At 44.4% G+C, this 20,857-nt stretch overlaps 2 protein-coding genes across 2 annotated transcripts; one reads left to right on the top strand and one right to left on the bottom strand.

Moving 5' to 3' along the window:
- The first annotated feature begins 5,434 nt into the window (after positions 1 to 5,434).
- LOC128712204 (uncharacterized) lies at positions 5,435 to 12,854 on the top strand. The gene is made up of 6 exons (XM_053807100.1): positions 5,435 to 5,543; positions 9,775 to 9,877; positions 10,733 to 10,966; positions 11,209 to 12,050; positions 12,229 to 12,450; positions 12,520 to 12,854. Exons 1-6 carry the CDS (start codon positions 5,435 to 5,437, stop codon positions 12,852 to 12,854), a joined length of 1,845 nt encoding a protein of 614 aa, XP_053663075.1.
- A 608-nt stretch (positions 12,855 to 13,462) lies between these two features.
- Positions 13,463 to 18,820, bottom strand: LOC128713851 (uncharacterized). Its single transcript, XM_053808721.1, has 7 exons — positions 18,709 to 18,820; positions 16,830 to 16,990; positions 16,505 to 16,685; positions 15,211 to 15,253; positions 13,970 to 15,137; positions 13,663 to 13,902; positions 13,463 to 13,597 (listed from the first exon to the last, which is right to left on the bottom strand). Exons 1-7 carry the CDS (start codon positions 18,818 to 18,820, stop codon positions 13,463 to 13,465), a joined length of 2,040 nt encoding a protein of 679 aa, XP_053664696.1.
- Positions 18,821 to 20,857: the final 2,037 nt, after the last annotated feature.

Below are 20,857 nucleotides of genomic sequence, written 5' to 3' on the forward strand. Positions count from 1 at the left end.
CGGCCGCATGACGCTACGGCGCGTCCAATGACTCCTTGCGGGCCGGGGCGATGGTTTTCGTTCAGCGTGACTTCATGCGACTTCGCTCACGCCATTGGAACGCGGCGGCAGTTTTTCGGAGGTTTTGACGATTTGCGTCGGAAAAACCAAAAGCCAAACGTACGGAGTTTGTTGTTGGATGTGATCGTTTTGTTTTTCCCGTACCCTCTCGCTGGTACGCCAGTTTTTCTCGTCTTGTTTCCTTTAATTCTGTGTTTGTTCTCAAGAAAAAACCTTCCCGTTCCGTCTAAGCCAGCGATGATTGATACATCATGCTCCATGGACGGGACTTTATGGTAGCGGGAACTATTTTTAGTGTCTTTGGTAATTGTCTGTCATTTGCAGGGTTCGGAGGTATCATTAGTTTGGCTCTGTAGTAGATGATCCTCTGAATGTTTCTTTCAAAACTCGATTGAATTTCAGAAAGTGTGGCTTTGCGCTCTTTCGCTTACTACCTAATCCCAAGCATCCGTCGTAAAAATATGCAAAACAGTGGCCAAATAGAAACGGAAGAAGGATATTAATTTTGCACCGGGTCAGGAATTGGCAAATAATTGAACCGGGCAGCAGGAAGAAGGTGTGAAAAGCTGGGGATAACAAATATTTGCACGCTCAAGATCATCTTCTTGTACACATGTACACTCTCACACACACACATTTACGTGCAAACATACACTGACGAGCTTATGTGGGTGTAGTAAAGCCATAAAAATAGGCATCATTTTATTTTCGTCCATCTACATTTGCAGCGTTTACTTTGGCCAGGTTTGGTTGGGTCGGGTCGGGCGGACTCCTGTACTTTTGAGTTGGGAGCGTGTATCACCACCATTACGCGGCCCAAAAGTGTGAGGGTAGATTTCCCCTTTGACAATGAACTTGAGCCGTTTCAGAGGGTGTCAAACGCACCGGGCACAGCGACACGTAACACGATCGTGCTGAAGATGAATGCGTTGGACAGGCGTTGATGATGATGAACCAACCTTCCCTCCCAAAGCCCGCCCTGTCCGTCTGACCGGTGTGGAGAGTTTTTTTGCTCTCCCTTCGCTTGCACTTGTTAAGAATTCTTAAATGAAAGACATATGGTTAGATGGTTCTGGTTTGAATTAAAGTATGGCGATGCGCGTAACATGATTGGACGCTAAAATGATCATTAAAGCGGGCAATGTTGTGCCCCGACCGAAGGGTTCGAATTGATGTGGTGATGAGAAAATCTTGCATAAGTCGATGAAGTGTCGAACTAATTTGGTACGAAAAGTAAAGAAAAAACTAGTCCATTCCAATGTTTCAAGCGATGAAAGGTCGTTTAAAGAACATTAATTAATAAACTATTTCCTTCGAGTGACGCTTCTTGAGCTTAAAAACTTTCCACCATTTTGCAAAAATAAATGATAATTTCGATGACAATTCAAAACTAAAATTATGCATTGTTATTAATAGATGTCAAAAATGACATTTGAGTTTTAAAGCTCTAGGAAGATGCGATGGCGTTTAATTGCTGGAAACTTACTTGTCGTCCTAATCATCGACTAAAATTATTTCTAGAACTAAAACATGAAACAGGAATAATTATTTGAATACATTACGTAATATTAACTTACTTAACTGTATAGCTTCTCAACAAGAAACAAAGCTTCATTCACATTCCAATCATCGCCAATAAATTGAACAGTGTTGCAGTTGGTTCCTTTTGCTCGCGTTCAAGGCATTACGGGATTGTTCTTGTCGACGTTAATAAATGACATTCGCAATACCTAAACGAGCATGTTCACAACATGTTGGTGCTGTCAGGAAAATCAAATTGCAGCCGCAAATAACTGACAGTGGCCGAAAAACTTACCGCCCCGACTGCTTTGATGCTCGATTTCGTCATGTGTTGAAAAATGTTCCGTTTTGATCGGGACAAATTAATGCGGACCCGAAGAATAGAATTTTTACGGAAAACCCACCTCTGTCGGTGGACGAGCAGTGCAAAGGGTTACACTCAGGCCTTCATTGTAGTGTGCCAGCAGTTGCTAACCCGAGTCTCAAATACGCATCGTAAAAATATAACAGTTCTTGAAAAACCGATAAGCGCCGGCAGGGGCTGTGAATTAGATTGGGACGAGAAAATTGTATTGGATTTGTTTTCACCGACGATAAATGTTGCGTTCAGTGTGTACTTAATACCGATCGCTTGTTGTGCATTTTGTGCTATTTTTAATACGTTTCTTACCATGCCTGTTAGCAGTCGAAACAGCTGAGCTCTCATATATATAGGGGATATAGTGTTTTATGTTGTGGCTGATCTTCATAATCATCAGCTGTAGTTTTGGTTGTCCTGTCAAAATAAAGCTGTTCGAGTTTTCTTTTCGTTGAAACCACAATTTCATCGGTACTGTTTTTGTTCTGGGGTTGGGTGGATCGAAAATCAAACCAACGAACAAACGTGTATCAGGCCGCATCAATCAAAGCACGTCCTTCGGGCGTTCATCATACTGCCCGGGAATGTTGCAAATGGAGCTAATTACTCGCCGCTGGTCACTTGCAAGCTCCTAACAAGCAAGCAGCAGCTAGCAATATTAACACATTTAGATGGAAGGCGAGCATAACAAAAAATAAATAATGGAAAGTGTGCATGATGTGTGCTATTAATAAAAAATATTAATAAGACAGGATGATAGTCGACGGATGCATACGGTACCGGCACCAGCCAGCCATCTCCGTTCGGCATGATGTTGCGTGAACTCGTCCGGCCGTGGTCAAACGCCACCGTGGCTACGCCGCAACGGCAAAGGTTTTTCTTTCGGCAATATTTTTAGTACCGGTGGCCTCGCGCTAACAAGAACAATGTAAAATGTCGCTTTAATAATAGCGCAGCGTAAGAATTAAACAGTTGTGCCCTGTCGTGCGGGTCGTGCAAAATCCGTGCAAAAACGTGCTCCCACCGGGGAGTTGCGATGCGGTGCGGGCGGAAATGGCAGCAGTGGGGCGTGGGGTTTGGCGGTTCATGGCGTCTTCGCAACAGGCCAAGCGTAGCGGTTATATAATCGAAGGCAGCTACGGGAGCCAGTAAATTTATCGGTCAAAGGCTTTGACGTACTGCGCTGATAGGTCACTCCGTTTCTGAGGGATTTCCGTTTCGTTTGGCGAGGTAATCCTTGCGAGCGTTTAGCAATCTTGTTTGAAACCTTATGCTTTGATTTCAAATTTTTAGCCAGAAATCGTTTGTTCAACGCCATTTTGCTCTTTTTGACATTTAGTGTTTTAAAATATTGCGCAAGAATAATTAGATTTTTTTCAAATCATTTTTTTCGTTTAATGACTTCTTGAAGATTCTTCTGTGGGTTACGGTATTCGGATTTTTTAAACAAGGAACATTTGTTTGTTTAGGTGATAATAAACAAAATAGACAAACAATGTGTTTGTTCGCGTATTTCTCAAGCTTACTGCAAATTTATGATGAATTGTCTTATTTTACATCTTTATTTGATAAATAACTCTAAATCCTTTTGATCGAAACATTTCCATGAGTGTTGGTATTGATTTAGTATGTGTAATTAGCATTTTATCTTTAATATTTTTCCAACTACGACTCTGACTAAAATGGCGCATTGAAGTTACCGTAGTAGAAAGTGCAAAAAGTAATAAAAGCCCTTTAAACTCATTAATTATAAACACGTCGGGCAGAAACTGCTGGGAGCCATTTTTTTTTGGCAAACTCACTGCAAACTTATGTAACATTCGCAACGTTACGAGGATGCACCGGCGTTGCAATGTCGCTTTCTCTCGCGTGGTCACATTGTCATCGAGAATAAACGTTGATATTTCATACCTTCCATTTTGCACATTGTACCATTTCTGTGACTGTGGTGAAAAAAATAAAACGTTAAAGGGCAACCACTGAACCTGTTGCAGCAGAACGATTATCGCGAAGGTTCGAAATGTAATGCAGCGTACAGAACCGTACGCGACACAGGAATGTTCGCCGTGCAAGTGGGTCTGTAGCGTGTTGTGCTTCCTGGTGGAAGCACTATGCGAAACAGCTGTTTTGATTTTGTCGCTACAATAATCAACACAGAGCAAAGCAAAACCTCACAAGCGTGCGGTCAATGGATATGAAAATGAAGGGTGTACAGTAAACAGTAGTAAAATACAACACAAAGTTTTATAGTTGTTATTTACACTATAGCAAGAGTGGGATCAAGATACTAAAGCGAAACAGAAAAGTCACAATAAATCACGCCACAATGTGCTGACAAAATATTGACGCACCCAGACAGGCAGGTTTTTAACGTTGATTATCTTTTGCCCACGGTAGCACTAATGAATCAAACAATGCTTTAGCACCTTAAATATGTGTGTGTGCGCTGGAAATGATTTAAAATTGGCATGGCCAACTGCAAGCCATTTGGGAAAACAGCGGGGCACAGTTAACAGTATGGTGTGCGATTTGCTTTAGCGTCTAGCTAAAAGCGGTGTTCGGAGAAATGCAAACAAAACATATCGCCATAGAGAGGGTAAACAAAAAAAAAAAACGATATGCAACCACGCGACATTGCATTACGCAATGACATTATTGCACATTTGTCGATCATACCAGCCACCACCATCAGCATCGGACTGGCCAGATGTAAGCGTGTGCGTTTGTAAGCGTGCTGTAAGGTGTGTAGTGGTCGCGAGGTTGAAGGGTCGCTTGGTGGCAATAATGAAACCTTCCCATCCGGGCTGTGGATCCGAGATGCGCGGAAAGAAAGACCCGCTCCAAACCAAAACCACTGGAGAAAATTGCACCGACAACGAGATGCAACACCGCCACGTGCATTCGACTGGTTTTTTGATTGTTGTCTTTCAGTTTCTGGTTTCTTGTCTGGTTTCTGTCCTTTTGTCCGCATCTCGTTTGCGGCCCGTATCTTTCGCGGTGGTTCGCAATGCCGAAGGTGTGTAGCCGTTGGTGGAAGACTGTGCTTGGCTTGACTCGGTTTGTTCGGTTGGTGGGATCGTCCCTGTTCCATGCACTTCCATGCAGTGACTTGCGTAGCGGTACGATCGGTCAGTGGATTTTCAGTCGCGTTTGGAACACCTTCAGCGAATGGTGTCTGTGATGTGAATTTTTGTGACCCAGTAATGCAAAAGCATAAAAAGAAGTCAGCTTTCTTTGGCAAAATGGTTTAAGCCGCAGTGTTTATTTTGGCCTACAAAAAAATACAAAACATCTTGTTGTTTCGATCAACAATCGTGCGTGTTTGGTTTTTAGTTCCGACATGCAGGTTTTGGAAGTGTGAAACTTTGTGCCGCTTTGTTTTGTTTAAAATTTTTCGTGATTTCCTCATTGTGACACGTTCGCTGAGCTGTTCTGGTGGTGCAGGAACGCGCGCGCGTGTGTGTATGAGAGGGGCAGATTCTAGCCGTGGCGGAAATGATGAAAACATTGCGACTGGTTGTTTTGATTGTGCAGCGAGTTTTGATTACGGCCGGCGTGTTCTTAACGGCTGCCGTTGTGATCCACTTTACCGCGATCGATCCGAGTGAGTATCCGTGTTGACTTTAGTGTGGTGTAAGAGAGTATTGGTAATATATACAGCGATGTGTTTAATCGAGTATTGCGAATGGTGCTACGGATTTGCAACTTTTCAGGAGGAATTATGGCATGCTAGATCAGAACGAGATATTGAAGTGTAAAATCAACTTGACTCTTCGATATTTTTGCATTATCTCGCTTTATTTAGTGTTTTTTTATTTGAAGGTCTGGAAAATTGAACTCCAAGTGAAAAGGATCATATAATAAAATTATCTCGAATGCTCCAAGGTCACGAGAGGAACACAGTATGCAATGGAATAAAATGGATGGAAGCCAACATTCTGCATAAGCTCTTGTGCTCAATCGTAACTAACTTCCCAAATAATGTGCAGCAATGTGTCATCAGGCTTATCATTATTGATAGACGATTCTGGTGGTGTATTCCACCAGATGGAAAAGCTACCAAGAGGTTCTTTTACATAATTTGGAACATCTGGATAGGTAAATCCAGTCTCATCGATTGAAAAACCATGACTATGCGCTTCATGTTGACAGTCCATTTGGACACAAGAAACGATAGTTCAGTATTGAATTATTGGAACTTATTGGAAAAACAAGCAGGAGGTCAGAAATGGTTCATGATCTTTCATCATTTTTTATAGCTAGTTTTGTGGTGTAAATGCTGTAAATAAAAATTTAAAAACATATTCCGGAGTATCAAAATATACAAAAATAGAAGAAATTTACAATTGGTGTTTTAAATTTCTTCGAAGCAATAACGCAACATGCTGTTAGAGCACAGCTGATTGTACCCTTAGTACTATTCGTATTTTTAGTACCACTAATATCCATCTCCACTCAGCTCAATTATTCTATAGCATTGCTTGATGAAATCGCATCACATTACGGTAGCAAATGACCATCGGTTGCTCGTACAGCGGTGAACAAATGTGTGTGTTTTTTTTTGTCGGATGCAACGTCCCGTTGCTGAGCTTAAAAATAATTTCCAATAAAAACTTTTAATTGCTAAGAATTTTTGGCTATTTCCCGCGAGGGTCGTCAAGTACCGCAACGCTCTCGGGCCGGCCAGAGACTGTGCGCTGCATATCCCACAAAACGACCCGGCCATAAATATTATAATTCAACCAGATTTGACACCTTCCTTCCTTGCTAGACACCTAGCTAATATGCATCGTTAGGCGGGAAGGTTCAAAGCTTACGTATGTTAGCAAATGAACTCGCTTGTCCGAGACGATCTTAAAAGGCGTGACAAAAGCAACGCACTGAGCGGCCACTGTCTATGGTAGAGATTATGGCAATATCCTTCGAGATGGCTGCGTAATGTCCGCAATGGGATGGTCATAAAACGAGACGAGGTTTTGCTTTCCCTGGCGCACCATACAAGAAGCCATCAGCTTTAGTCCTCCCCTTCCTTGTGAAGCAGCTGGTTTGGCAAGGTTGTGCCAATAGCAGAATGTGCAACAAGACCATTCAGTACGGCCGAGTAGCTTTTTACACATAAAAAGAGAATATTCCCGTACGGCGCAGTTGAAAGTGAAACAAGCAAATACTCTTATTTTTCAATTGAGTAATTTACGATGTGGAAGAAACCTGTACCTTCACGGTGTTTTGGGGACCATTTTGAAACGGGCGAAATAAATATGGGCAAGATACCAAAATCCTTTCAAGAAAACCACGCTCAACAGATTAGGGTAGCGGAAAAAAAGAGACCGTGAAGAAAACATGGGATGGAATCGTATCAAAAATCTTAAATCCGTAGATGAAATGAAGGCCGTTAGCCAAAATCTGGTTTCGTCACGATTTATTCTTCGCGACGGGTGGCGTATCCTGCCGTGCCGTGGTGTACACTGCTCGAATTATGTTTGCTTCGAAATGCTTAAAAATATCATTAAATGTGGTGAAAATTCGATTCTCCCCCCCATTCCTGGGTTCCTGCCCGGTACCGATCGACCTCCTGCCGACCACCGCCCTATGGAAACCATTAAGCTTTGTCAACTTTTTGCCTGTGCGCGATGGATAGATGGATGGATGGATGCTGAGGTCGGATCGTCCTCACCACACTGGGGCGAACTGCTTCATCCACCGGATCCGAATCGGGGAACACAATACATATAGCCGTGCCGGTGCTCGGTGTGTCCGTCCGGCGAATAAAGACCCCTCCGAACAACTCACTCAGGTCGTGGTAAGATATTGCAGCGTCCACAACCAACTGGCTGGTGTGTCCAAGCCGGGGAGGACATCTATTTTTGGGGTCTACTCCGTACCACCGATCAAAACGCCTTCGTCTGCTACGTCGGCGTCCTCGCCGGTTGGGTAAAATCTCATTCGCTGCCGGTGGAAAATCAGCGTGCGAGACGCACGCACGGTGCAAATGGTAATAAGTGTCAGGAAAATTTATCTAGCTCGGCTTCGCTCCCTGACAGGCGGGAGGATCGCACAAACGCTCTTGCAGTGGGTCGGGTCCGGCACAGTATCATCGGTAGGCCTATTCTTTCCGCTAATGACGGATCCCGGTCGGCTGGGAAGCAAAAACCAAACACCAACCCTGGGAGGGCCCCAGCTGCCCAGAGATCCGGACGTAACCGCTGTGCGCGCCGATCGCTGCTGGGGAGTTTCACGTTTTTCTTCACGACAAATACTCTCACGCACGTCCGCACTAACCGGAAGCGTCAACAGTACGATCGTTTGTCCTGCGACCTTTGCTAGACAGTGCAGGAGGGAGGAATGCTTTAGAGTAGAGACGTAAGAGTAAGATCAAGTAATAACACGCTGTTACACTTAGCGTGTTTGAAGTTTTGATCGTCATTATGTCACTAATCAAAACGAATAGTATGAATGTTTCTTTCGCTCCCAGGCGAAGGCTTTGAGAGAAGAGCTGAGGGAACAATATTCTTTACCTTTCGAACGGGTTTGAGGTCACGTCTTTAGAGTGTGTTGTTGAAATCATGTACGATAACCCATTGAACATGCTTTTTGAATCACAAATGAAGATGGATGAGGACCGTTTCATTATTTGACAACAGAATGCTCTTTTGTTGAGACTCATAACTCTGTACATTACAGATAGTTAGGTTTTTTCTATCGATTTTTTTTTATTGGAGAATGAACCTCTATTGGGATTAGGTCACATTAGGGTTTAAAAAGACTCAATTTTTAAAAGACCAATAAAAGAAAGATCTTTGGCTATTTATAATGTGAAATTGAGTTTATTAGAGCAATTGTTTTTGTAAAGTTCTGTAGTCTGTACAATTAACAGCATCCTATAATAGACATTGAAAAACATATCATCAGCAGCTGCATAAGGACTTGTCATTGAAGTAAAGGACGTACGTCATTGATATCCTTGCACATGACCTGCATGCTTTCACTGTTCCTTCTAATACGTCATTCAATTTAAAGTTCACAGTTTAAGGTGCTATTTATCCAAACGATCATTTAAAACTACCTTGAAGCTTTGTACGTTGTGTGCATGGTTTTGAAACGGGCAGACTGCTGTGAAACAACAATCAATTAGAGCTAGCTAACCGTGGCAGTACAAAGTGTAAAGTTAAATTGCGCACTGTATGTGACAATTCATCCCGCCATAAAGGTTACCGCCCAATGTTGCCCTTCGCGTTGACAGCGTGGACGGGTGGGCCGGATTTACGCCAGCGATGTCTAATTAGCTCGAAATTATGTCCACCAGCATCACAGGACAACCAGTCCATCAGCCGTTGCCATTTCTCAGGAGGTGAAAAATATGCAAGCCCTTACGATGTAACAAATTATGTTTGAGGCCAAGAGATGTTTTAAATGTTGTTCTAAATTCTTACGAAGATGCCATTATAAATATAATGTTATAGCAGCATTTTTATAGCAAATTTTACTTCTCAATATTAGTTCACTAGGGTAATATGGACAAGAGCGAACCCTCATCTGCGGAGTGATTCGAATGGATCGTATTTCCGTGTTTGAAAACTGATGCCAAATGAAAGACATGTGCCGAACTAACCTAGCAATGGAACTGGCACTGCTCGAAAAGGGGTGCAATATTTTTAAAACAAGTCAATTCGTATTCGACAACCAGACGAAAGTGCAAAGAGGTCACCCTACATTCACAATGGTTCACAGTTGTGGTTTGAGGTGAAATATTAATTTCAAGAGTTTGTGTCGAGTATGTCTCAAGAATTTTTCATCCTTTATTGCCCATTGGTGTTTCGTTTTTTATTTTTTTGCAGAGGAACGTGCTGTTTCGTGCGATCGGGTTTGTAATCGAGCCGACTGGCCACGGATCTGCCGCTTTGAGCTGGTGGTGGAAAAGCGCACCTATCACCCTGACAGGTACGTTATGAAATGTCTTACCGAGAGGAATTAATCAGCATCATCTCTGGCTCATAAATCTATATTTACATGCACCATACGGTAGCTTAAACTTGTGCTAGGGATGAATGGTGGATTGTGAAGTCTAAGAATGGCGCGGATTGGTTAGATTCTTGTTTAGATTTAAATTTGTTTCTGCAAATAGTAATTCAAATAGTGGTTTTACAATAAGCTACATTCAATCAAATAAGTTTCAAGCTTATTGCAAGCTTTTTAATACATTAAAATGAATGATAAGAACAGCTGCTGTGGAACCTAATGGAAACGATTTAATTAAGATAAACTAGATAATAAATACAATTGGACTGTGTTTGCTTAACAATTATCATTAATTTAGCCATTTATCTTACACAAAAATAAACAAACTAAGTGAGAAAACACTACAGAAAAACTACAATACAATTGATATTAGTTACATAAGTTACAACTTCACTAACAATTAATCATCTTGCAACATAAAATGTTTCAACGTAAGCAATTTAAATTACTGCCCAGTTAATTTGAAATATTGACAAACACATCTCATTCGGTCGGCTTTAAAAGACTCACGTTCTTCACATTCATCTCTGGCGCACATAAATCGTCCCACTTGTCATCAAAAGATTCAGCAAAGATTCAGCTTTTTTTCGTGATAGTTTATTCCGTCTGTCTGTCCACCCCTTTAAAATTCGTTTTTCTTTTAATGAACCCCCTCTTTTTAACAACTCCCAGAAGCGTAAATAAGTGGTGAAATTGCAAAACGATAGCACGCGATTGAAGGTTCGGTTGTACGGGGTTTCACTAACCCAGCCCTGGTGCTGTTCCGAATTTTTGCAGCAACTTCGCTGTTACAGACAACGTGTCGTGGGTCGATGGGTGGAAATCCTCCGAGTCGCCCGTCATCGCTTACTACTACACGATCAATGGACGATACGTTGGTCCCACGCTGACCGTGTGCGAGAATGACTTCCTGGTGGTGGATGTCGAGAATCGGATCCCCGGTGAGAGCATCTCGCTGCACTGGACGGGTCAAAGCCAGCGCCGTACGCCCTTCATGGATGGAGTACCGATGTGAGTGGTGAGATGATAAATCACGCGTCCCGTGTCTGATCGATAGGGTAACGTGGTAGAATAAGGTGTTTTTTTATATTGCACTGTGATGGATGTTCTATTTACTTCGTTAACCTTATTGATACACTTAGAGTAAACAGTCGTTTCGGTAGAATTTTCATTTTGAAAGTATATTCTTTGATTCTCTTGGAACTCCATTGCTTCGTTTATAATGCATCATCTATTACTCTAATCCATTTCAGGATAACTCAATGTCCCATAGCCAGCTATACCCGGTTCCAGTACAAATTCCAGGCGGATAAAGCGGGCACTCATCTGTATCACGGCTTCACTGGAGCGGAACGTACCCAAGGTCTTCTTGGGGCCTTCGTAGTTCGCTCTGCATACGAGCAAAAGCATTCACCGGTCCTTAGTGTTCTCGCTGCCGAAACCGTCTGGCTGGTGACGGAGCTCCATGGGATGCTTGCAATTAATGGGCAACGGGACTGGAGACAGGCTTACGCGTTAAATGGAACAACAGGCGATTCCAACCTCCGTATAAGACTCCTCTATGCAGTGAGCCACTGCCAGCATTTGGTCGAGCTGGAGGACCATAACCTACAAGTCCTCACACTGGATGGTAATGGTTTGGAACATGATACCATGCCCTCTGTTAGGCGCATCAGGCTGCATGATGGTGTTCGGATGGACCTAACATTTACGCGACGAGTCCCAATGGAGGGTGACCAAATTAAGCGAGATTACGAAATTCGGTTCACCCCGCTAGAGACCAAACGAGGTTCATGTGAGCGTGCAATATTTGCTCTCCACTTCGACTCCCCACTGCACGAGCGCTCACTCAGGATGGATGTCGGTGGGACGAACGATGCTGAAAGTATTAAATATAATTTAATCTCATCTCCAATGCTGCACCCAGCAGACAAAGCATTAGACCTGGTTGGGAATGCCTGTGGAGCGACTGTGCTATGTCCGCAGGATTTGCCCGGCGCAAGTGCACAGTTTCCAAAGGACCTCACTACGTACGACACCCGGCTTGAGTTTACGGTCAGCACACGGCCGCTAGATGGAGCAGGACCCTTCGGAGGTACATTGCGAGCAGAAGCGCATCCGAGTGATGCGCTCAGATGAGATAATAATAATTATTCGAAACCGGCTCGGCACGCGTGTCGTTTTTCTTCTCTCTAAAATGTCGCTTTTTTGTGTTGTTTTCGGCCCGGTTCCATACCCATCCCGCTGCTAACCTAACCCGCTCTACTTCACAGAACCGATCCGCCAGACGGTGCACTCCGTGAACGGGTTCACCTTTGCCTTTCCGTCCGTGCTGATGCTACGCGAACCGGCCAACGATGAGCTGCGGGCACACACATGCGGTGGCCATCGGACGCTGCCAAGAAGCTGTCACCCGATGACGGCCCGGTGCGAGTGTGTGCATGTCGAGCACATCGAAGCAGGTCATCGGGTGGAAATGGTCCTAATTAATGCCGGTAAGTCCCGACCGCACGCCGGTAAGACGCCAGGTCCGAGCGGCTCATGAACCGTTGCCTCTCGTCTAGATACTGCGGACGATTACGTGTATCACCTTCACGGACAGAGCGTGTTTGTCGTGGCGATGGCCACCGGACATCGGACCGCACCGGCAAAGCTGGTCCGCAACCTGACGGTCCCGCTGCAGCGAGACACAATCGTTGTGCGGCGCGACTCGATCGTTGTGGTGCGGTTCGTTGCCAAAAATGCTGGACTGTGGTTGCTGCGGGATATTGGGTCACCGTCGTGGTCCCGTGGCTTGGATGTGGTGCTGAATGTGGGTACGCATCAGGCGGACTTTGACATTCCGAGCAATTTTCCTTCCTGCAGGCATTTTGTAGGTCCTAGGTACTTTTTAGTTTAAAAGGAAGTAAGGCAAATCAAATGTTAAATGTGATACTAGAAAAAACAAAAATCATTGCCAACAATTTGTACATCACAATAAATAAAAAAGCGAGCTTTAATCTTAACGGACAGCTTTCACTGTGCCGAGAATTCACGACAGTCACCACAAATCAAAACCAGAAAGAAAGAAACCTTCAACTCAATCTTTAAGCTTTACGTCAGGTCGTACTGATTGCCTAACTTTAGGCGCTTTCAGGTTACCGCATTTCGTTTAAGCAATGGTTTCGCGGAAAGTCCTCCGAGTTCATAACTAGAAATCGTTTTTTTTTCTTGCCTTAGTGCTTGTTAAAAAGTGTCCCTTCGGTTCGGTTTTGTAAATTGGTTTTTCACTTTATTAGTTTTTTTTTTCTAGAATAAAAACAGTAAGGAGGGTGTATAAACGGTGTAGTAATAGTCATTGCTGCGTCGTAGCATAACAGACAAATATAATATCGTTAATTGGCACATTGTTGTTCGTTGCGCGTTGTCCCGCACCCACCACAGAGACACACGCGGACGATTTGTTATTCCGGTTTGAAGGTTAAAACATAAAGAAACACTGCTCCACTTTCGGGGAACGAAAGGCAACTACATGATCGAGCAGGGCATCGCACAGCACAGCGGCAGACAGACGGGTACGACGGCGGCACCAGATTTGCTGGAGCTCTTCGATTTACTCTCCGCCTCGTATTTATACATCCCGCTAGCCTTCGCATATTCGCCCTGGAAAATGTAAATCGATACGTTAAGAGGACGGTTTCTATGTTGGGGAGTCGCCACAAAACTACCTGTGATCTCCATCCGCTAGCTTCCATCTCCTTCTTGGCGAACATCTCATGCCCGGGCGGATAGTATACTGGTGGACCGGCGATATTCTTGGATGCCAGCTGGTTCGGGGCGGTCTTCTGGTCCACGGTGTCATCAATCGGCTTAGGTCCGGTTCCGTTCCGTTCGGGCGACACTCGCCTCGGTCCGGTAGCACTATCGGTTTGTGATGTGACTTTCGACTGGTAAATGATTTGGCCATCCTTTTAAAGAAAAGAAAGTGAGTTGATGGTGCAGCTCTCTCTCTTGGTGAGATGCAAGCAAAGCTACCTCTCCAAATGTGGCCATCAGATCGTCCAGACGCCGGGGAGGATTCCCATCGATGTCATTCCGATCGATCCCGTCCGTTGGGAACGGTTGCAGCAATGGTTCCCGTTCCGCCGGTGGAGGGTACAGATTGCGGGTCGCGTTCGTGGTGGTAGAGCTGTACTTGTACGTCACCGTCGTCGGTGGTGGAACCCCGCCAGGACCTCCCGGCTGTGGATACAGATTGTCCGACACGGGGACAGGCGATCCGTATCGGTTGTTCGTGTTGGTGCGCTCCTCACGGTACACGTACGTGGTGTTATTACCGGGTGGATATCCCGGCTCCTGCACTGTGTACTTCATGGGCTGCCCGTCCGGAGCACCGGTTAGTGGAGGCGGCTCAATCGCACGGAAATTGCTCGGATAGCCCGGTTCCGTCGGTTGATCCGGATAGTAGTTCGTGGTCGAATGCTTCGTGTCCTTCTTGTAGTAGATGGTTTTCGCCGTGTTCGGTGGCAGCGGATGGTTGAGTATCGACGACACCGGATACTCCTGCACGTTGTTGGCCGTGTTGAAGGTTTCGTTCTTCACCAGCACCGTCTTCGTGCCCGGGTTCACATGCTGCGTCGGATGCTCCGGATAACCCGGAGCGGGCAGCGTGTTGGTGGTTTGATTCACTGCCTGATTCGTGTACGAGATGGTTTGGTTGAGTGTGCCCGGCGCACTGTCCGGTGGCAACTCGTACGTGTACGTACGCACCGTCGTGGTGACCTTCGTGTTCGGACGGGGCAAGATGTCGTCCGACAAGGGAATACTGTGTAGCACGTTGGCGGCATCATCGACTTGGACGGTTTCGTTGTAGCGCACGTTACGCGGCACCAAATCCGAACTCGGCGAAATGGTACGCGTCTCGGTGTAGTACTCCTCCGACCGGGCCGGTGTCATGGAGCGTTGCGGTGTGGCCGACCGGTTAATGCCACCGTAGATGCCGGAGCTGTCGGAACCGTACGTTACATTCTTTACCGTCGTCGACGAATGGTTCTCGTACGGTGGGCTACGGTGACGGGAACGTGACTGACGCACCTCGTAGCTGTTCGGCGAATCGAACACCAGCTCTCGGTTTACGGGCTGCTGTTTGCCACCAGCACTGCTGTACGTGGTGGTGGTTTTGATGATCTTCGTACCGGGTTCACTGTAAAAGAAGGGCGAGTGTGTTATTCGCAATAGCCTTAGGATAGATTGAATGCATTGCCAGAAATGCTTACTGTAATCCAGAATCGATACCATCACGGTTCAAATGTCTGTTACCTGGAAATATGTTAGAGGGCGAAAGAGATTCATTAAATTTAATGGTTGAATGATATTCATTCAATGGAATTCAATCGTCTGTCATAGGTCTGTAGGTAACACCAAGGCTATTGAATTATGTTGGTCCAATGCGTGGGAAATTATTTACCAGATCTAATTGTTGAAGATGGTTAAAACAGATAATTTTTGGATGATTCATGACAGTCCGTCTTAGTCATGATTATTCCAGCTAGAAGTTTCTATTTCAGTTCATACTAGATCGACCAATTAACAAATCTAATTTAATTGTTTCATGGCTTTTACATATGAATTGTATGATTTCCTCTTTACACTATTTTAAACGCAGGAAAGCTCTCCAAAATTGTTTATAAAGTGAATATCAATAAGAATCCTTGATAAGTCTTGTGCCACCACTAACTTAGATTAACTTAGTTGCTTTGAGCAACACAATCACCAGAGAACTATCTTGTTGGCTTTAAAAAAGCACTTTAAAATTAACCTTAAATAAAAAAAACCTTTCCTTTTTAATTAAATTGAAACAAATCTTATGTTCCTGTAATTAATAATCCTTTTAAATTGGCCCAGTCCGAACCTCAGCCACCAGGCTGCTCCATCGGTGCGAGCGGAAACAATATTTTCCCACCAAATGGCAACTGTCACTCCTAATGGCTTGAGCGCATTACATGATTTTTGTTTACCTTGCTTCGCAGCACAGCGGATAATACAAAATAAACACAGTTAAATGGTATCAAAATCACACCCTACCATCTTCATTTCACTTCGATAGACGGCTCTCACGAAAAAAAAAACCACTGACCCAGTTTGGACGCCAGAATCAGAACGCGAACGTAGCAGGTAAGGGTTCGCGTTGCGTTGTGCTAATTTTAACTTAATTTTCCGCTGACATTGTGCTACTTTCCGTGCACCGGCATTGTCGATGCGGTAGAACTATACACCGCACCACAGCCAAGTCCTAGCTGCCAGTGAAAAGTTTGGGTTCTGTGTTCGCCGTGTCGGTGTGTGCCACCAACGCAGTAAGATGGTTTCAGTTTTACGGAGAACTCTGCCCGACTGGGACTCCGAACTTTTTCGAACGCCAAACGTCATTATGATTAATCACGCCGCGGATCGCGTCTCGGCACAGAAAGGTGCGATGTGGCTTTATTTTTAGCTTTTAGCAGCGGTCGCGTCGTTTGTTTGTTTGGCAAGCGACGACGGTCGCAGCCAGCATCCGCAACGTCGCTTACTTACTTCGGTCGAGCGATGAGTCGCGCTCACGTTCAAGATCATTCAGAAGCGTGTCGAGCTGATTAATGTTGCGCTGGTACACCTCGCTAACAGACTGATCCGTCCGTCCGGCACCTGCCGGCAGTGTGCTGCCACCGCTCGATTTGTACTCGTACTTGGCCGTTTTGTACACCTTCCGTTCGTTCTGCGTTGAGTCATCCGCGTTGCGTTGGGAGGAAAGAAGCCAAAATGAAGCAGAGAAAAGAAACAATTAAAACCACAAATGCAACACTCCCCGGTGAAGCTGCAACATTTCAGTGTCCTGCACGCAAGGACGCCGTGACGTTACCGTGGTGATGGAGGGACTGACAGATCGCTCGCGGGCAACGGTTGTAACATTGGCCGGGTGCAAATACTGCACGTCGCGCGACGACGAGTAATTAGTGATGGGTTGGCCCAGTGAGCTTCCCGGGCGGGAAACGCTTGCCTGCAGGTCTTCCAGGAGATTATCTGGCGTTATTAAACGGGGATGAAAAGAAAGCGTGGTTGAAAACGGATGAAACGATAATAAATAAATATTTAAGTAAGAGCTTATCCGAGGAAGGACGATTTGCACTGCGGGAGAAATGGGAAACGATACGCAACCTGCCGGAGAGTGTTCGTTTGCGAATCGTTTGAAGATTTAATAAATGGACAAACTTTATCCGCATGCTCGTTAGCAGAGGTAGCGAAAGATTCGCTGTTGAGCGCTTAGCATTAGCGCTTGTGTAGCAAAAATGTACATTAAAATACGAAACAGTGTTTGAGCTCATTAGTATTTGCAATTAGAGATTTCTCATTAGTTAAGGTGCTTAATAAGAATTGCATGTTTGGCCGTTTTGTAATCAGGGAGTTGGGTATCTAATATAAAATAATTGCATGGTAGTAGTTCATACAAAAAAAGCTTACCATGCTCTATAGAGCTTATAATGTATGATTTTAACAAGTTTAGATAATTAGACTGGAAACGATAAGTATGGACTTTTCAAAAACAAACAAAAGAACTTGTGTAAAGCGTGAAAAAAAGCGTTTAATTCTTTTGAAGAGTTGATTAAAAATATTCCTTTTTATAAAGGTTAGAGCATTAAGGTTTTGTTTTGGTGTTTTCAAAGCAACATTTCAGAAATATTGATCGTTAATTTAGCGTTGACCTATTTTTGTACGATTGTATTGTACGATATTACAAATCTTTTTCTTCTTGTAAAGCTACATTTACTACCGTCATTTACAAGAATATGAAGAATATTGATAGCTTGAAATGTCCAATCGACAAAGAAAATAGATGACCTTCCATCGTATTTGCACAAGAAAACAGCTTCATTTTTTTTGCAATTAAGTATTGCTGTAGCACAGAAAGGCATTCTTTCGCTCCTTGCGCCCGAAAGGAATGGTAGTAATTATTACTCCGAGTGTTTTCTAATATCATGCTTGGATGGGTGGTTGTGGTGGTTGCTTTTCAAATTGTGCAGGCATGCTAAAGAGTTTCCTTTCAGCTATGGATTAGTGCCGGCAGTGACCAGCTACAGTTGAGCACCGCAAATGGTCAGCTGGCAGGTTGGATTTTGTGGGAAATATGAGAATATTTTGGCAGTGGTTGGCAGCTCTTGTAGGTAAAGAGATTTTTTTCGACGTGTTCTGTTTGAAAGTGAAATTTTATATTTTTCTGTTTTTGTTTCTATTTGGTCTGCTGTTACCTAAACCTATTTCATATGACATATTGATGCTGCTGGTAGATCGAGTAATTATAAGTATCACGAAAAAAATCTTAGGAAATTGGCAATCCCTGCACTATTGCACATACGGTAAAGATTGCAGCTTAACTGCACCATAACACCATCATACAAATTCAAGTGCAAATGTATCAATTCTTCACCCATTTTCTGAAGGATTGCTATGCATTGTACTAGATGAAAATTGCTTGCAGCTGTTGAAGAGCACATGCATGAATGTCCACGATAATGATTAGTGTCTCAGAGCAACAGCTCGGCACTCTCTCTGGCTTTAGACCCTTTTGTTCGTGTAATTGGAAATTCTTTCGTGGTGAGGTGTACATTCTCATACAGAAATATGTCGCAGTGAAATGTGACCTATTTCTATAATCGAAATAACAAAATGGAAGTGAAAATTCCGGTTCTTGTGGGTTCATGAATCGTTTCTCTGAATCATAACTGCATCTGTCCATCACTTACCCAATCTGTTATCGAACTGATGGCCGTGAGTTGTGGGTGTAAGCGACCGAGACGGCGACATGACTCGTACCGAGGACGAATATTCTTCCCGTCGTTGCTCCCTGGTCGTCATATTGATGCTGCAGTTGGGAAGAAAGAAACGGGAAAATCCTACATTACAAAACGATTTATACTTTGCAATCGGGTGCAATCGAAGTCAATCAGATGGAATGAAACGGAACGAAATATTCCATTTCACTCTTGAACCCCATCCCATCTTGCGTGGTTGCAGTGTCCGTTTACGCAGTGTCCTTGCCATGCTGGGGATTGTGAATCAGGTTCTGGCTTAGCGCTGGATTGCAGTCAGCAAAATGTCAGTAAAACGCTCAGCAAAATGCGCTCAAGTGATTTGAAACAGTCGTAAATCGCAAAACGAAGGATGCAGTCGGTGCTGTCAAGTCGCATCTGCTAATGAGATCACCGTGGCAGGGCAAGGCTCGGATCGGAAATCGACCAACAACCGGCAACATCGCATCGTTTCTGCGTGCCGAAGATGGAGAGAAAAACAAAAACCTGTTACCGGATCGGATCGACCCTGGGTTTGCTGCGCTAGTGTCCGTTAACGGTGCACTCCTTTTACAGCAGCGAAAACGAAAAATCTCCACTCGTTTCCTTCTTCTTTTGCTCCATCCTCCACCCAAAGGAAACCCGGAACTAACCAGTGTCCCCGGCAAATCAATGATTCGCCCAGATGGACGGCAACATCCATCCAATTCAACGACGGAAATAGAGGAAGAACCCGACGTGGGCACTAGTGGCTCTGTCACGCGAGTTTGATAGCGCATGAAAGGTGCGGACAAAAAGCGTACGAACTCGAGCACGGTTATTGCCTCCAGCATGGTGAGAAGCCATGAGCGCTCCATAAATGGGAACCAGCGATGGTCATGAAATGTATCTCGCGGAGAGGAAGGAAAAAAAGTCAGTCATATCCAACGATCACCGTAGCTGGTGGGTTAGCTTTAACGGCGAAGTTGAAGGTTAGGGCAGGTGGTCGAGTGCTTTGGCGATTCCTCTTTAAGTCACTCGGCCAACAAAGCGGACGCGCGTGTGTGTGTGTGCGTTTTTTTGCAATTTTTGTTTCCAGTCTGGTTCCGGATATTTGACGGAACTTCTCCGACTTCAACAGCATCCGGTGCTCCGGGGGCTAAGTGTGTGATTGTGAAGGAAGCCTCAACGTACGCATTGAGTTGAGTCGAAAATTGGAACTCTACAAACAAACTCCCGTTTTGGAGTGTGAAAACAATTTGGTGCATGAAAGGAGTGTGAATAGAAAAGCTCCATTTCTTGAAACTCGCCGGCGACATTCCGATGAGGTGTGTGTGTGCGTATGATGGGGGTTGTCTGGAAGAGTCATTCCACCTACACACTTCCGGCGGAACAGTGTTGCGGGAGTCGTATGTTCGTCATAAAAGATCGCACTGCTGATGTCATAGATAGTCTGTTACGTCAGCCAGCGTTGCCAGGTAAGGAAATTTGTCGTTAAATTCGAATATAGAACTTGTCTCATTTATTGAGCGAAGGCTATCGATATCTTCAGTTATTTGTGGTTGAACATTTAGTTTTATTTCTTGTTTAAGAATCAAATTATAATTTAAATTCGCTTCTCTGGCGTTGATTAGAATGGAATCTAAGTAACATCAAATTAACACAAAATGTTGTGATTTAAAGAAAAAACAAAGACTCATCTAGATGAAACTTCCACACAGTTGCGCCTTCCACCAGGTAAAGTAAATTTAATACCGCGAACGTTAGAAATAATAAGCTTTCTTGCAAGTAAGCTGTTCTGGTCCGCTTGAATCGAAAACAGTGTTTTCCGAAGCATAAAATTTACGTGAATTCATGCTAGCGAACGCTTGGTGGTTGGAATAGATCGTACAATTCCACGAACCAAGCATAACCGCATGATCCTTTCTTGCGTTAATAATTAGAATAACTGGTCGGTACGTTCGGGCGGTGCGGTCAGCAGTTGCCCTAGCCACAAGTTTCGCTACATCATTTTACTAGTTAGTAATTGTTGGCATCGCTTCAGTGAGGTTACCACATCGCAATGGTCCACCTTCGTGAACTCGCCGCTTCGACGGACAGCGAGTCGGTGCCGTACCCGATGCAC

Source organism: Anopheles marshallii, chromosome 3 (genome assembly GCF_943734725.1).
Source record: "Anopheles marshallii chromosome 3, idAnoMarsDA_429_01, whole genome shotgun sequence".
NCBI classification, from domain to species: domain Eukaryota; kingdom Metazoa; phylum Arthropoda; class Insecta; order Diptera; family Culicidae; genus Anopheles; species Anopheles marshallii.